At 41.1% G+C, this 18434-nt stretch overlaps 1 protein-coding gene across 1 annotated transcript in view; it reads right to left on the bottom strand.

Moving 5' to 3' along the window:
• Positions 1-16200: 16200 nt before the first annotated feature.
• The window catches only part of LOC133489155 (voltage-dependent calcium channel subunit alpha-2/delta-3-like), a 102083-nt gene continuing 99849 nt past the window's right edge, over positions 16201-18434 (bottom strand). The window contains exons 36-37 of the mRNA XM_061798325.1: positions 17649-17731; positions 16201-17527 (exon numbers count right to left, since the gene is read on the bottom strand). Coding sequence (XP_061654309.1) covers positions 17435-17527; positions 17649-17731 — 176 coding nt within the window. The 3' untranslated portion in view covers positions 16201-17434. The remainder of the gene's footprint in view (positions 17528-17648; positions 17732-18434) is intronic.

Raw genomic sequence — 18434 nt, 5'->3', positions numbered from 1 at the left:
GGGGGAAGACTGGACCTTGTCGGAGGCTGCTGGAGCTCACAAAGAGAACAGGAGAGAATATTAGGTCAGAAGAAACAAGGGATTACACAAACTGGAGTAATGTGAGAGGAGCCACAGACGGGGTGGTTAAATGAAAGTGAAGTTAAAGGACCAATAAAAAGTGGCTCGACTTTCGTTACACTGCCCGAACCCTTTCAAAGTCCGTCAAAATACAATATGACATTCTCATCCTGGCCACTTTATTAGGTACACGTGCATAAAGTCATTAGTGCTCATTGAGTTCTTCACAACTTTCCGAATCAATATTTTCTATGGTACAGTATATTATGCTACAAAAATTCCCGCAAATGCGGGCCATTGGTTGCAAATGAGATTTGACAGTGTCCAGACAAAAATATATATAATTTTTTTTTCTAACAAAAGGTCTTCACCGAGAAATGGATGTGATGCAAATGTTTCAAAGGTGTCCTCATGTTGCAGCGGTGTTACCGCTTGGAGATGATCCACTTCCTCCTCCATCTTGCATTTAGGTTTTTTTTGTATTATTTTATTTTTTTGCACCACTAACCGTCTTTGTTAACAAATTTGAGAAAAGAGCAGTCACAACGGAAAATCGAGAAAGACTGATGAGTCACAAATGAAGTGAAGACAGGAAAATAATCTGCCTAATTAATATTTCATTCAACATATTCAAGTGATTCCAATGTTCATCAGCATAAATGAAAACACCCCAGCAGATGTGTTTTCACGTGTTGAAGCATTACATCATACCGATAAGTGTTTTCAATATTTCCCTGAAACCTTTTTGCTATTTGACGGGGTCAAGCAGTTGCGTTGGAAACCCTTTTAAATATAATGCAGTGTAGTTTTACACCACTACTAAAAAACTACAAACACTGAAATACACATTGTTCAACGAATGCATTTGGCATTGTCAATCGAAACCGAGGATTATCTTCCTTTAATCACATTTTAATAGATTGTGAAGGTGTACTCTACTTGTGCTAAATCATAACAATCACGGCCAATAAGGAGAGCAATTAAAGTGAGCAGAAGTGTAAGAAAACGGTGAAGGAGACATTATGACCTTCTGTCAACACTGTGGTTTGGAAGAGCGTGTATTCCCCTCCAACGGCACGCTCGTCGTGATGCACCAGGCCCCTCGAAGTACTTCAAGCCTAGCCTAAAACAAACTCCAGGTGCACAGTGAGCAGATGGTGGAGGAAACCTGACGCCCACAGGTGCCCAGGTATCCATTTAGCTCGACCTCACCACATTTGCTTTCAAACCGTTTGTGAGGCTGGGGAAATATTTTCATGCCTGCTCTGTACAGAACAACACTTCCTTTCGCAGGTTGTGGTCAGGAGGATTTGTTATTTGGACATTGTACACATAATTAACCTTCACCACAAGTATACGCACACACGCAATTATTCTAACTTGGAACAGTCTATGTAAGGAAACCCAAACTTTTGACTTTTCTTCTGCTTTAATCGCCGTTTCTCCATGCAAATCAACTAGAATTCGTATTTGCTGTAGGTGTTTTCCCTCGTTTAAACCACCGCTGCTTATTCTGTTCAAGGTCGCAGCCTGGTGTTAATCTCAAACCCACGTTGGTGGCGACTTTCGCAGCTAAATAGACTGTATTGACCGTAGTAGGCAGCCAGAACACCTGGTTGAAACCCACACGGGTCGGGCCAGAACTTGCAAACGCCGCACAAAAAGGCCCACGTCAGTTTGAGCGAGTTCTTCATCAAGCACATTAAAATTCCTCCTCCGTTTTAAAGGACGATTACGTGACAAGTCGTGTTTTCTTAAAACCGAGCAGCTGCTTAATGTAAGGCTGCGTGCCTTCGCTAACCACCGCTTTTTAAGATTAATAAATTGTTTGACTTGTGTTCATGCAGTGGAACATAGTGAAAGGGTAACAACCGTGCAAATTGATGCGATACATTTACACCACTGCTTACCATCTGCGAAACAAAACCTCTGCTATAACTTTTTTTTTTTTTGAAAACAGGCCATGTAATGGCGGGGTGGATTCTTAGGTCCATAGGAGTCTTCTTACTTATTACTGCTTATGTTGCCACATCAAATCACAGCTACATTGTGCACAGTGAAGTGTCATTGGCCAGAGCCAAGGCAACGCCATAAAAACACACACACACACACACACACACACACACTATTGATCTGGGCACCTTTTGCTCAGAGAAGTGAATCCATGAGCTGCCAGGTTCAACGGCTCTGGCAAAGCTCAGCCTTCCAAGCCGAGGCTCAGATTGCTCCATTCCGAGGTTCTTACTGTAAAAGTCGCATAGCTACAATCGGGCCAAAATAAGTGTGCCCCGCAGTGCTCCATTTAGAACTATTTGGGATTGTGGGTTGTGTCTTTTAAAGAAGAAGGGCAGGACGCCACACTGTGACGTTGCAAAAAGTCTGGATTGGATCAGAGAGACGGGCTGGTGCCACACAGCTGCCAGCTCTCGCTCGCCTCCCTGCCAGTTCTATCCCAGTATCCCCCCCAGAAACCGCTTGCACCACAAGTTGTTTCAACAGGGCACAACACCGGGTGAAAATAGAAAGGTTAGACAAAGAGGTCACAGTTTCCTAGTGTGCCATGACTGAGGCTTTTTGTCCTTGTTTATGTATAGAATGTGCGAGCACGTGGAGCGCAAAGGGAAAATAATGACTCGAGTAAATCAAAGTCAGTTCAATCACCGTTCTCATCTTTTCAAATATTTTAGCCAGTTAATCTTATTCTGGGTCAAACTCCTTATCCCCGGTTGCCCTCCAATAGCAACCACTGTTAGAGTGCACATTTGTCAGTCCAACTACAAAGCAGAATAAATGATATCGCATGAGGTAATTGCAAAGTGGAAATGTCAGCGAGCAGAATAGCTGCGTGTGGGATGTGTGTGTGCGCGCGCGCACGCATGTGCCCTGAAATAGCACAGTGTTGCAGCTCATCTCGCTTTATTGCTCACAGATGTGGAAAGATAATCACATTCATCGGGGGAGGATTCCAATCTGTTATTCCATATTAAATGTCCGGATGACCGTTTTGTCAAGTGACATTTTTCTTTCGAGGTGTGCTTTAATTGCATTTACAGAACTTGTGTGACCAAGGTAAACATTCACAGTGGAGCCTTTTCAACATTTGGACACATGATCTTTTCTTCTCACACAGCACAGTGGACATAAGATGTTTGCATATGTACTTCACGGAAAGCATCATCGACATCAAATGTTTTCAATAAAACGTGTTATCCTCGCTATGGCATACTTGTATTTAGTTTTTGTAAGTTACACACACTTCCCCGTGAATCACTTTGCACTTTCTCACCCCTTCCGTGTGAACATAATCGTTATTATGCTGTCAGATGTGAACAATGCTCGGAAGACTCGTGATACCAAGGGATCTTCTCACGCGTGTATGTGTGTGTGTGTGTGTGTGTGTGTGTGTGTGTGTGTGTGTGTGTGTATACATTTATAGAAATGCGATTACAGAATCAGAAGTTACACTATCGCTGACTAAAAACAGGATCAAATGGGTTTTTTTTGTTTTTTTTAAAGAAAGATGAACAGTGCGCAGGGCAATCCAGGCACTACAAAGCGATAATTCAGTATGCTAGCCCCAAAAATAACCTTGATTACTGGCTTTTAATTACAAGACAAGCGTCACTGTCATTACCACGGCAACTCTAGGTCGCCTACTTAGACCTTTCATAGAGTCATACATAATAACGGTGCAAATGTTACTGTTACATTACCTGACCAGACGATGTTTACTCCAAGATGATGAGATTATGATGTAACGTGCAAAAGGTTGTTCCAAATATAGTAGACCCCTAAAACCCCCGCCCCCCGCCATTCACAGACTGCGTCTAGGGAAAATCCACGGATAATTGACGCCTCTTATAATGCATTGAAGAAATTCTTGAATAAGCTGGGACAGAGGCTTAAAGGTAAATGACACTACAAAACCCAAGGGGGATGCTTGAAGAATAACATCCCATTTGTCCGTTTCTGTAGCTTTAATGAAACTTTGGGATGAACTGAAAGTTGTCAAAGCACATTTTTCTTCAGCAAGAGGAAATGTCAGACGAAGAAATCGGACAGTGACGGATGCTCTTTGGGTCTCTCAGATGAAGTCAGCGCTCGCATTAATGAAGCATAGCAGTGAAGTGTTGGAAGTTCGCGTTTACTGGGAGCTCGGCTTCTGGGGCCTGTCAATCAGCAGTAAGCCACTTGTCACGTCCTATCTATTAGCATGTAATAAAGAAAGGATGACAACAATAAGAAGATCATCTATCGGTCTTTCTGCTTTGCTTATTTGAAGCAACTGTTTAGATTCATTGGGCTATTTTATGAGATGTGAAAAGGACTCCCAACCCTTTATTCTGCGTATGAATTTGTTGCATATTTGCTCAGTAAGGAAAGGAAAATAAAAACTAAGTCAAACAATAACCGAACATCCATAACCGAATATAAAGTTAACAAAAATGAATAGCCTAGCCAATAAAATAAAATTTGTTATGACATCTGTGTTGTAACATTTGATCATTTACAACAATGCTAACGCTAACTCCAATACGCTGTGACAAATGCGGGTGAACTGGGGTTGAGTGGTTAAAATGACTTCATGCTATTGTTATTTTAAGTGGTTAAATTTGAGAGGAAACATGGCAAATTGCTAAAAACAAATAGAAGCTTTTGAAAAAAAAAAAAAAAAAAAACCTCCTCTTACTCACTCCTCATTAGCTCTGTTGAAAACAAACCGAGTAAATTATTTCCGCAAGACATCATTGCAGTGTAGTCACGCAGTTGTGGAACGGCGAGCCATGTCGTTGCCAGTGTTATCATTAAGGATTTCCGTTCATCCAACGAGGTCGCCGCAGCAAGCATTTTGGACACTGAGAAGAAGACACACACGCTTGTAGCGTTCAAGAAAAATGAAGAGACCACAGGATATTTTTCCAATTGTTTTTTTTCCCAATGGCTTTTGCGTGTCTTTTCCCATATGACGGACACCTTTGGCAAGTTAGTGCCACCATTACCAAGGGGAAATAAGGCGTTTCAATAGACGTTGTCCACCGAGGTCTTTGTGGTTAATGAATACACGCACCGCAGAAGGGAAAATGAAGGAGACGCAGGTAACGTCTCACTCGAGATCCAATAAAGCCCAAATCCCTCTGTGGGCAAAAACCTGTCATGCAATATTTACGCTTCCTAGTTTAATTCCAGTTGGGGCGTTGTTGGCTGCTTCCTTAGGGTTAGGTAAGGTAAGGTTACTTTAGTAACCCTAACCCCCTACCGTAAAAGCTTAACCTTTAACCCCCAACCCTATTTGTTTGCTTTGACAAGGACTAAATGCATTTCAACATGCAACAACAACAAAATAGTATTCTTCTGAGAAATTGCTTTAGTTCTAACTACACTGCTCAGTGGGAGATTTTTTTTAAATCTTTCAAAAAAATATTTTTTTTTTTTAGGTTGCTTCAGGGCTGACTGGAGTTTATGACTATATGAGTACAGATGAGTGCGGTTTTGGAGGAATCCAGGAACCTGGCAGACCTCGGGGACCAGAAAGTGAAACTGATCTGTTTTTACATCATCAATACACAAATCCTTTTTCTAAATATCAAACAGAGAGAAAATGTAAAATAAGAATAGTGGGCAAAAGTTATATTGACAAAGACCAAAGTTCAGACTTTGGGGGGAAAAAAAACGGAGCCAGAAATATTAGCTGATCATTTGGTCCTGTGTTTTGGTGAACTCATTTCCTTCTCTAACGATATCAAGTCCAGGAAATGGTGAGCAAACGTATGTTTCAGATTAATAATCACTTCATAATTTAACTCACATTCAAACATGACCAACAACCGTCAATCAGCACAAGTTTGTTGGATGTTGCTATTAGTTGACCAAAATTGTTTGCGGTGCACGTCGCACGAGTTCAAATCAGTGCTGCGGAGTTCAAGGAAGACGATGAGATGAGCACTCTGCGGCTGCATGATGCGAGCGCGACTTCTCGCCTGACACTTGGCGCAGGACTTTATAACAAGACATAATTCAGCGCTGTGTTGCCATTTTCTGCTATGCTCCAATGTAATCAAAGTGCAGGTGCCATAAAAATGCAATGATTGACTTTTGGAGAATCAGGAATATATGACAAATTACAGCTCAGCATGTGGAGCAATAATAATAAAACATAAATAAATCTGTATTTACTGCTGTTAATTAGACTCTATAAAGCCTCCAAATTAAACAATTAAGTTAAACAACTCCACTCAATCACACTGGAAAGCAAACTTTTTTCTATTTCATCTGTGTGTAACCTGTTCAAGGTTGCGCAATGATTGCCGTGACTGACCTGCTCATTGTACCGAGGGCCCACCCCCTCTGCGGCCATTTTGGTGTCCAACTCACATGAAAGCTGATGGAAGTTTGGACCGCGGCCCGGCATCATGACAGACTGGCGCAGAGCCTGACGCTCGAGTCCCTGGCTGGAGGCCGACAGGCCTGGGGCTGGAGCTTGACAGGGCCCGGCTATGAAGACCTGATGAATGTGTTCTGGCGCAAGCATGTGTGTGTGTGTGCGTGTATTTGTGTGTGCTCACGCATGTTTGAATTTATGTGTGACCATGTACTACTTTTAGAGCCCATTAACAGTTAATTTACTACTACTTCTACTACTACTAATAATATTAATAATAACTCCTGGGACCCTAGTAAGCATAAGTGGTACAGAAAATGGATAGAAGGATAATAATAATAATAATAATAATAATAATAATAATATTGTGCTGGATTCCAGAAAGCACAAATGCCACAAGTGGAATTCATGTAGTTTGGGTTGAGCCCAGAGTTCCAAAAAGAAGTCCGGTTATCACTTTTAAAGCAATTACATATTTCGTCTGTTTTAACTTTGAGTAAATTCGCCGAAGTGGAAATCCGTTTTAGCGCTGACTCGATGAATAGTGGCAGTAAGCTATGGAACTGATGATTGACTTTTGTGTTTAGCATATTAATGCCTTAGTGACTAAATGACTTAGTGTAGCAAATTCACTGGTGTTTGACAGAGAAATGTGCGACACAAATTCCTGGTGCAAAAAAAGGGGCCTCGGTGCATCCAATAGCGAAATCTGAGAGCTCAATGTTAGTCAACTACTGTATGTTGCTGGTGTATATCGCTTATTGCAAGGAAACCGAAGTCTTGAGACAAAAAAGGAGAGTGTGTCAAAATTGCCTCAGAGTCGGCGGTGTAAAATCAGATCAGGTGAAAAGGGAAAGTTGTGATATCCTGAACTGTCGACTCAACATATTCAGCCCTGCAACAAAACTGGGAATTATTAGATTCCAACAGTTCCTCGTCATGTGACCCTCCTTCACTTTTCACTCTGGCCCAAATCCGATATTATCGCTTGTGATTCATCCCCCTGTCTCTCCTCCCTTATTTTTCTAAAGTCCTTGTTTATACAAAAGAGCAACAATGGAAATAAAAGAATACATGTGTGTCCATGTGTGCATCTCGGCCTCTTTGTCCTCTCGTGATGTGACCTCTGAGGACCTCTACGGTCTCTGTGTGTTAAATCCCACTTGCGAATGATTTGACATGCTGTATTGGACCAAAGCATCCATACACACACATTTAGCATTCTTAAAAAAAAAAAAAGCTTTCAAGGTAGAAACCCAAAGTGATGTTTTGAATAAACATGCAAGGATTAAACTACAGGACATCTTGCCGTATGAGATTATTATGTACGTTGACTTCTGAACACTGAAGTGGGGGATCAACGAATTATTATTATTTTTTTGATTGTTATGAATTTTAACATTTGCATCACAAAGATTGTACTGGCGTTCAACAATTTCACTATAAAGTGCCTTTGGTGTCCTCACCAGAATCATTAAGTCATCATGAAAATGTAGCAGAATAATATAACTCTCAGGATTTATTATAAGTGGCCAAGCATACAAGTACAATGATAAGTCTGTTAAATGTAAATGTTTCCTTATGAGTTTTATTTTATTTTATTTTTTTATATATATTTTATATATATATTTTTTATATTTATATTAGTTATATTTTATATTTTCTTTTTATTGCATGATTGCAAAAAAAGTTGTCCGGTGTTACTTAATTTATTTCGTTTTTTTTCAGTTGACTCATTGAATAGAATGTGAAGCGGTTTATCTAAGAGCCTTGCTGTTCAACTGTTAACAAGACGACGTCATCTTTAGTTAGAAGATCCCGTGCGATGTGATTTATTAACTCCGGAAAACTGTTTCCATCGCTGGCGTATTCACAATTATGATGTTCTATGAATTCCTCTCCTCTTGTACTGCTCACAGTCACCCATCCTTGCAGCAGACATGCAGCAGAACGGCACAAATAGCTCACTGTCTACAGAGGAGACTGCCCCCCCCACACCCCACCCCGCCGCCCCCCTAACGACCGAAGAGGAAGTTTTTCGGGGGAGCGTAGAGCATTTTTGGGTCCAGGCCATCTCCATAACGCTGGATTGTATTTCATTGCACTGTACCTATTGAGGGAAACGATTCTAAAAATGTGAGTGATGGTAAAAAAGGGCTGAGTCGTCATGGAACACACATGACATGAAATATAACTGCAGAACTTTTACGTGTCTTTGCTTAAACGTAGAAACTTTGTTGCTGGAGATTTGTGTGTGTTTAACCCACACGTGTGTTTATGTGAAGCACATGGAGGAGTACGTTGGATTAAGATATTGAATCTCTCTGTACACTAGACTCTAAAGATGCAGGTGTTTTCAGTCAGGCCGTGTTTTTTTTTTTTTTTTTTTTTTTTTTTTAGCCCTTACCCAACGGGTTTTAAGAGACTGATGATCCTTTTAGACTTCTACCTCTGCAGTGGAGCTGCGGAGAGATAAAACTACTGCAAGTCACAGAGGCCTTGTAACTGTTCATATACTGACTTTTTATTTCTGCAAAATGTTGCGTTAATGTTGCGAGATTTTCCCCACGGATGCTATAAAGTCACATCGCGCATCAAATGCTTCCTGCCCTTGCTGTAAAGTTCAGAAATAGTTCAGATATTGCTTTTTTTACCCCCCATTTAAATATTCAATGAAATAATTGTAAGAGAATACACTCTGCTTCGTTGCTATTCTAGTTATGTCTCATCTATTTTATCATTGAAGATCCGATTTATCGTTTCAATTCTGTAGCAAACTTTAGAGTTGAATTTTGACCTTGCACAACAGACATAAGCTCGATTAACGTTCACATTATTACAACAATTTATGGAATTAGTTGTTTAACTTTCATATAACAAAAAAAACTTTACAACATTTTTGTTTTGTCCTCTTCGGCTGCAGAATGGAAAACCTCTCTCCCTTTTATGCCGAAACAGTTTTACTGTTTCACAGTGGACTTTTTAACCTTCCGCTTTGGTTTCTTAGTATTATAATTAAGGTTTATTGAGAATCAGAGTCGATCAGTCGAACAGAACAAAGTTTCTAGAAGGGAGAGAATTTACTAATTGTAAATAGGATGAGTGAAGTCAATCATGACATTATCTACAACATTGAAACATGAAATATGAGTGTTGCGTGGGGCTGTAGTGCTAAACCCTGTGAGGGAAGGACAGGACAAGATAGAACAGGACAAGGACAGGAGAAGAAGCATGCAGGACAGGGGTCGTGAACCCAGCTGTACAACTCAAGTGTGGTGGGATTAATCATGCAAATGATAAAAGTCTACAGGACGAGAGTATAAGAGAGGGGATACACAAGCGATGTGCATATTCGTGCAATTCGATACGGCTTCGGACAGCGAGCTGCCGTGTTTTAACGATGACGTCATCGCTCGCCAAACCAATTACAGCAGCATCGGCGTAGAGTAAATGACACTCGGCAGGTCCGATCACGGCGCTTAGACGTTTTAACCGTAAATTACGATTTGTTTTTTCCCGCCACCCGCCAAGTGCGATGTTCACTGAAATAACTGGCTATGACTTCTTTGTATTTACAAGCCTCTAGGCCAGTGATTTTCAAACATTTGACCCTGATACCACCTCAAAAATAAGTATGTTAGTTCGACGTACCACCGTAAAGAGCAACATTAAAATACAGTAATGTCGTCGGCCCAAGTGTTCCTAAAAACGGCGCAGGTTTTATCCCTAAAAGTGTATCCAATATTACGCACAATTGGAATATTAACACTGTGTTTCAAATATATAAAAACAATAAACTGTACTTACTGATTCAAATTAAATATATTGTACATTAAGTAAAATTTAAATTGTACCTAAATAAATAAATTCCTGAATTATTAAATACAATTCCATTATACTTAAAAGTTAAATACAACTGAATTGTACTTAGTAAAAATACTAAATTGTATTTTCACAAAACAAAATCATAAAAAAGCTCAAACTGCTGTAGCAACAGTTTGAACCTTTAATTAGGATTATTTCAGGTACCAGTAGGGGGAGCCCTCACCATACCAAACTTTTGAGAACCACTGCTCTATGCTGTTGTTGTTGTACATATAATTAAACCCTCATAGTGCACTAATTATTGCATTTAAAATTGTGGAACCTCCCCAGACCCAGGCCCAAAATGAGTGTGGTTTCATCAGTTTCACTGTAATTAATCAGACACGCCATGACAGCATATAAATGACATCATGTGTGTAAAAAGTTCCGTTATTTTTAGTGCAGGGGTGTCAAAGTCGTTTTTGTCGTGCGCCACATTGTTGCTACGGTTTCCCTCAGATTAATGTTTCTTCACCTTCATCATAGAATTCACTAGTTTCAATAGAGGGCGCTAAGGTGCCTCCCCACCGCTCCCCTGAAAAGGAAAATAATGAAAATGAAAATAAAGTATTAAAATGAAAATATTACAAATTATATGTCTATCTACTTTTCGACAAGTAGGATAAACAGTAAACAGTTAGTGATGAGTAAAATTGATTCATTTGTCTCCAGTTGTCTCATTTTAGGACGCAACTTCTGGTTTAGGGCAGATCGATGTTTTCCAAATGTTTCTCGTTTGGGATGTTTGACAATCGGTCCTCGTGAAATACAAAAGTTATTGCCTAGGTAGGACGTTTGGTTTCCAGCGCCGCAACGTTAAACAGGGTTAGTGTTAAACCCTCCCAACCCCCATAAAGGTACTGCAAAAAGGGGTTTGTTAAGAAAACAATGCTTGCAATATCTCAGTGTTATTATTTGTGAAAATTAGAAATTTTATAACAGATTTCCACAAGAGTCTTGGACGTTGACGGAAATGATTTGCTTATGCGGCCCACATGAAATAATGTGGCGGGCCGGACTTGGCCCACGGGCCTCGAGTTTGATATGAGTTCCCGCGTGAACGTTAACGATTGAAGCTCACGTGTTTACACGAGCAATTGTTGTTGTTTTAAATTCCAAGACGTCGCCATTAAACGGTCTAAAGTGTATATCGCAAAACAGTGTCAGAACAATTCTGTCATGCGAAGGCCAAGAAAATGATGACAGCAATAACGCTAACATTTTCTGCGGGAGGCTAGGACGGGGTCACGGCGGGGGTGCCTCTCCCGCAGTTGTCTTCATTATAAAAGCCCTCTCTTTGAGCGTGTCTCACGCACACACATAACCATGGGGTTGGAGCCGTGTTTTTACTTCAAAAAGAATTAAATTGGCTTCCATTCATTTCCCGGGGACTTGCCCTAACCACTAATTGTGCGAGGTAAACCTTCACTTAACATAAATCCTAATTAAACCCTTCACAAAGCTTCATGTAAGGATTTATAGCTGAAGAATGATGATTTTTGTCAGATTCACAAGTTGAACTGTGTGATGAATATCTATTACATATGCTTGCTTTCGCAATCTCCGTCTCTATGCGTGGGCTCTCTCTTACCTTCTTACCTTTTCTGTTTTGTGTAGGTCAGATTGTAGGTTTGTGGTATTTTCCTAACCCACCAATGACAAATAGAACGTTCAGAAAACACACTTCATTGATAATAACCTCTCTAATACGCACATAGGAATCCCGATCTCTCTTGAGACTGGCAATCTCACAGGGAAGACGGGAACAGAAGAAATACGGTACGACTTTCAACCTTGGCAAACTCCCATGTAATACGCTGCAGCCCTGATTATTTTAATTACAACCTGACCATGAACTGTAGAGCTGCAAGTGCTACACAAATGAAAAGACTAATTAACTGTCTCCACCGGCCTCCCAAGCAGATTGCGGATCTCCGACAACAAACGGCATCGTGGGCCGACATTAGCCCGCTGTGATGTCATGTCCCCTAAACGCTACCGCCAGTTATGCTGACACAGAGCAGGGCAGAAAGACGCGTCATATGAAGGTGTAATATACTAACGAGTGCGTACAGCACACAGGAGAGCATTGTCTCTAAACGAGCGCGTATGCGTCGTATGCACGGGCAGATTAGATTGAGAGAGAACAGGAGAGCGTACAAGGCTTTGGTCAACGTCAGCAGCGAGCCTTTGGCTCGTCCAACAGTCGAAGAAGAAATGATGGTTGAAAGAGGGGAGACGCAGGGCTAAGCAAGGGACAAGCGCAATGATTTGATTTGAGGTATTAAATACACACAAACTGTTTAATTCTTTACATTCTATTTAGTTATGTTATTACAATATGTTTTTATGAGTACGGTATTATAGAGTGCTATTTTTCTTAATTAAGAAAACCATTGGAAAAAGTTTTTGGGGGAGGTAGGCCGGAACAGATGAATACCATTTCCATTCATTTGCATTGTGAAAGACAATTTGAGATACGCTGTGTTAGTGCACGAGAGTGGCCAAAATAACAAATTAAACTTGGATCGCAAGGCCCAGTGTATTGGTCGTGTAGCGTGTCTGTGGCCCAACATAAGACGCGCACGTACATAGTACATGCACACTAATGTGCCAAAATATTTAGTTGCGTCCGCACTGACCTCATAGAGGATTGGCTGCGGCAGCTCTCCAGCTGAGGTATAAAGAAACAAATCAAACATGACAGATGGACACGAACCCACTCACAGCCGTTGCGCGCACAAATAGACTTTTAGAAAAGCAGAACATAACCACGCTAAGGCCAGAAAAACCATAGAACAAAAACAAGCCTTCATCCATCATCACATGCTGGGATTTCTATCAGGAAAAGGGAGCACCATCTTCTAACACGCTATGACCTTTGCCCTGCGGTAATGTTGAAATGTACAGGATCCTAAAGCAGTCCTGAATGCATCAAGGCGGTGTGGAGACAAATGAGGGGCCACCAGACGGTCGTTGTTGGTCGCTGTGACCAATCATACAGAGAGGACAACAACCTCCATTGCCTCCCATTGCCTCAACTCCAAGTGTAGCGCAACTTTGGAGCAAGGCGAGACGCACCTGGGAGCTATCGGAAATCAACCCCTAGTCTTAAGTGCTGCACCCACACCAGGAAGACACCGGATAGTTCCTTTCGTTCTTTTGTGTGAGCTGATTGCAGTTTGCTTCCTGTCTCACTCCTGGTTATGATTTACTCCATGTTGGACATCTTTTTGTTCCGCGCCTTGTCCCGTGAGTTTTTGGTGTCTTCCTGGCAACGCTCCTTGCTCCCCCTTCCCAATACCGTTCTCTCTGGAGCCACTTGTTTTCCTCCTCAGCTCCTTTTGTTTGTGGTGCCTTTGTTTGCAACATAGTTTTCATCTACCCCCCTGAGTGTTTGGTAGTGCTTTTTGTTCTCCAGTTGTCGCGCTTTCGTATTTAACAATTATTATTTGTTTCTTTAGTTTTTGGAATACGCAGAGGCTGCTGAGTTATTGCAACAATGCTCTGTTAGCTACTGCTTTGTAGTCCAACCTTGTCACAATCCTTAACAATTTTCACATCCGTAAACTCAGCAAAGTGACCAAGAGTTCTGTTGTAGCTACGTCGGTGACGCTTTTCAAGTGGTTTCTCCGAACCTTAGCAGGGATTCCCCTGACAGCGGCAACACCTGCAAGTTCACATGGGCCTTTGGGATTTTGTGTGTGCGTGTCTTGTTTGTGTCTGTGTGTCTGCTCATTATCGCAACTGCAGCCAGCAAGTGTGATGGATGTGGCCAAAGCATAAAGGATTAGGTAAAAGAGGACTGAGAAGAAAGGAGCTGTCATAGATGCTTAGAGGCCAAGGGATAAAAGCCAAATCTCCCATGTCAACAACAACAACAAAAAAATGCATTGCATTACAGTTACGCTGCGTAATCCACACAATAAGCAATGCGTAATCGTCGGCAGAGAGCATTCTTGACAGACAAGATGCTAAAAACTTTTTTTTTTTTCTGAATAGTTAGAGGTTCATGTCACAAGAGATTTCTTCCCTCAGTATACGTGACAGACAGTGAGGCTTTGCAAGTCACCAAGTAGAATGCCGACAGAACGGCTTGTGTGTTTTCCCAGCCTGCCTTCACCATGGCTTGTTGTGGCCGCCAAGCCTGTGTGTGGTCCTGGTGTGGTTCAGTTACCCAAAATCATTTCCATTTCAACATATCTGTGGCCCTCCATTAGTCTTGTATGAAGTACCTGAAAGTGAACCTTGAGTAAAAGTACAAGTATCTTACCAGAAAATAACGTTCATTTGGTCGAACTTGTAGTGTCGAATATGCTTAGAATAGGATTAAGTTTATTTTTATGTATTTGAGTTCGAAGATGGACGTTGCTGATGTCATCTCCAGCAGCAGATAACGTCCAAGATGACTACAGCGGTGATAACGAGGATAACCTCGCACACATTTATGCGAATGCTTTACGTACACTGGATGAAGTGCCGCTGATGCCCGCCTAAAGTGACAGAAATATTGTCGCTCAAAAACTCCCCATCCAACCCGATAGGTTCCATCAACATCCATGTTCCTTTTGGACATATCTTTTAACTACTCCACTGAAGTCAACTCAATAAAATAGACGAAAGCAATCACAATTCAAACCACTTCCTTTGTTACATATTTTGAATTCACATACTTAAGTAGGCCTACATTTTAATATGGGAAAATTACTTTCGGTACTCAAAGTATCTGACATTTAATGTACTTAAGACCTTTATTCAAGTAATATTCTACAAAGTGACTTTAACCTCTCCCAAAGTTATTTTCTGTTTGTAATTTTACTCAAGTATTGCTTTGAGGTACTTTATAAGATTCTGTATGTGTATGCGGAACAGTTAGTGTCCATTTGGGTGTTAGTAAAAGCATTAACATACTGTATATGTATGTAATTGATTTATGTGCAATACCTAAAATTCACGTTTTATGTAGTCAAGATAATGGCAAGTAAACAGTTTTTGTTTATGAATGTGCATAGGCCCGTTCTGAGGATATTTTCTCGAGTGCTGAGCGACTCTGCTCCATGCGAGGATCCCCTTCCCACCACAAACAGCAGCGTACCACACATCAGGAATGTGGTTGCTAAACCGTAAAATACATTCAGCCATGTTTCTCTTGCTTTTGATGGACATTTTCTGGGTGTGGCTGTCTTGGCCACAGATTTATGAGCCGAGACAGTCCTGTCAAGATAAATATACAGTATACACATTATACAACGCTGCACTATAGGGAGAAGGGGGGCAATGTTACACTCGCTCTGAATGTCTGCTGTTTTTTTTTGTTTTTTTTTGTCATTCCTTCCAATGTGCAATTTATATTTAATGCAGAGTTGTGACTCAATCCATGGTAAATTCAAAATCATAAAAGGCATGCTTGGATGAGTGACTTTGGTGTGGAAGCTCGACCTCAACGCCATTGAACACCGTTTGGATGAACCATTATCAGCGACCGCCGAACTTGCAAGAATATATGTTGTCGTTGCTAAGTGACTCTAGACTCAACATTTTTGCTTTATGCTGTCCTAAAATGTGCTGTTATTTTGGTGAGATTATCACCAAAACATGAATCATGTTCTATTGGTAGCATAACAGAAATAGTGATGAACATTTATCAATCTGGTGGTGGCAGCAGGACTGCAATTGTGGCAGAGTCCCCAGAGAGAAGATTGCTTTCCACGAGTCTGCCTTTCCTCCAATGTTGTGTTGCAACACACTTTCGTATAAGTCATCTGGCAACCAGGAAGGAATCACAGACCGGATTTAATGTGTGCTGACCCCAAACAGCTCTCAGCCCATTATAGAGTGATAAATGACCCAGCAGCTCGTCAGGGAGCCTTTGGAGCATTGAAAGAGGAAGAACAGGATGAACTGGGAGTGATTACAGTCACATACTGTAGCTCTGCTCAAGGGACAGAACTGCTGAAACATACAAGAGAGATCAGAATTGCAAGAACAGTGAGCTATACTTTGTCAAAATAGTGTGGCCCACGGAGGTGACTGGGTCAGAGATGCCGAAGGAGAGGGGAGGTGAAGCGTGTGACCTTGGGGACCTCCATGTTGACAACCATGGATGAGGCGGCGAGGATACTCTCACGGAACCTCTGTGGTTTATTAGTCCTTGTACTAATTTGTTTGCACAAACACAGTAAGACTGAGCCAACATGCCATAAAATCATTTTGCATGCACGTGCGCACATGGCCTGAAAATGAATATCAAAAGGATTGTTTGTGTCGATTTGCTGAACATGTGCAGATGTGTGTTGCTATTGAATTCAAACACTCAAGTCAAAATCTGTCCGTAACCTGGGACGATAAACTTGGTGAAAGCTCTTTATGCCCTTTTATACGTGATTTTATTTCGAAAAAAAGTACAGAAACAGGACCAATATCGCTGAATAAGGCAAAGCTTAAACTTTAACAACTACTCACATCAGAGGACTCAAAATCTCATAGTCACAGTTTATGGGTGCCACATGTAAATTAAATATTAAACTCTTGAATCAAATCTACAGTACTGTACAGATAGAGCACAACAAAAACAGAATTAGATTTTTTTTTTTCAAAACGTAAGCCGCTTAAACTTTTTTTTTTTTTAAACCCAGCCACATACAATAGTTTTATCGTCATTGTTTTTAAATATTCAGAATGATAATTGTCCATGACAAGTCATTTAGAGGAGAAAGTGCACCAGTCTCCAGCTCGTGGGTGGTCCATGACTTGAATACTTGAATGCCCACTTCTGACAACACTTTGTCATCACGCTAAAATCTCAACAACCCAAAAAAACAAAAAAACAAAAAAAAACAAAAGCTAAGTTCCTGTTGCATGTGATATTGCTATAGCACCTGACTGATCACAGTACATTGGAGCGCTCAGTCCTTTCCTGAATATGTGTCGTCAGGAGGTAACTCAGGAAAAGGTGGTGAAAGATACTACAATTGGAACACTAGGAGTGTTTTGGTGTGTGCTTTTTTTTTTTTTTTTTTTTAGAGTTTTTTCTTTGTGTGCGTGACTTCTTTGTGATAGTTTTACATGCCAAATCGATCTGACAGAAAGTTCTGGTTGGATGGACGGATGGATAGATGCCCCCAGCTCTGGTCACCTGGGGAACAGTGCCAGGAGGAGGCAGAGCAGTGTTGCAGAAAAGGACGACGTGAGAGTGTGAGCTCCTCCACACTCCATTGAGTTCTCCTGCAGAACGAAGCGGGCCAAACACGATGATGTACAACAGCTATGGAACATTTTAATATAACCCACATGCTGGCTCAGCTGAGAACACGACATGCTGACGTTTCTTCGAGCGTGTAAATACCTCTGGGTGGAACGGGTGACAGGTATCTGGACGCCTTCTGTCCTTTTGCATCTTAAGTCGCTCACATTTCAGAGATTCGTTATGTGAGGGAAAAGTTAAGGTGGTTAATAAGGATTATCTTCTGGATAAAAAGGTGTCCCAAAAGTTGGTTTACACTTCATTTCTCTATTTCGTTTCAGGTATCATTCGTGCAGACGTTAGGCCATCAGCATTTGACAGTTCAGGTATTGCAGTTTCTAATTTGATATCAGTCCTTTGATTGTGGCAACTGAACTGCCTGGCAATATTATTTTTTTTTAGTTCCCCAACTGCAGTTTAGCACCGGTTTGAGAAGGTTTATGGCCATTTCACTGCTCCTTAACACAATGTTCAAAACACCAAACTGCTACAGCAGGCGTTTGCGCAAAGACGGGGGGGAAAGTCTATTTGAAGGGCTGCACTGGAATTCAGCATCAACAAAAGCTTGATTCAATTAATGCATCTGAGAGAGAAAACGCTTTCCCCGTGCCAACTTCAGTTTGTTCAAAGGCTTTAAACTGAAGATTATGATGCACAATAACATGAAGTCAGTACGGGTCAAGCTTTTTCACTCTCCCAAACATTGACTGATTTCATTTGGTGATAGCACAGAAAAGAGCACATTAGCACTTCCCGGCTTACAGTCAAGTATCGTCACCAGAGATAAAAAACACAATAAAGCTCCGGGATTTGTTTCGTTTTGGTCCTCAGTACAAACAGTGAAAACACCATACAACATAAAACAGCATCCGCTGAATCGAGCTTTTT

Source organism: Phyllopteryx taeniolatus, chromosome 1 (genome assembly GCF_024500385.1).
Source record: "Phyllopteryx taeniolatus isolate TA_2022b chromosome 1, UOR_Ptae_1.2, whole genome shotgun sequence".
NCBI classification, from domain to species: Eukaryota; Metazoa; Chordata; class Actinopteri; order Syngnathiformes; family Syngnathidae; genus Phyllopteryx; species Phyllopteryx taeniolatus.
Note: the sequence above shows the minus strand (reverse complement) of the source record. Positions and strands in the feature narration are given on the sequence as shown.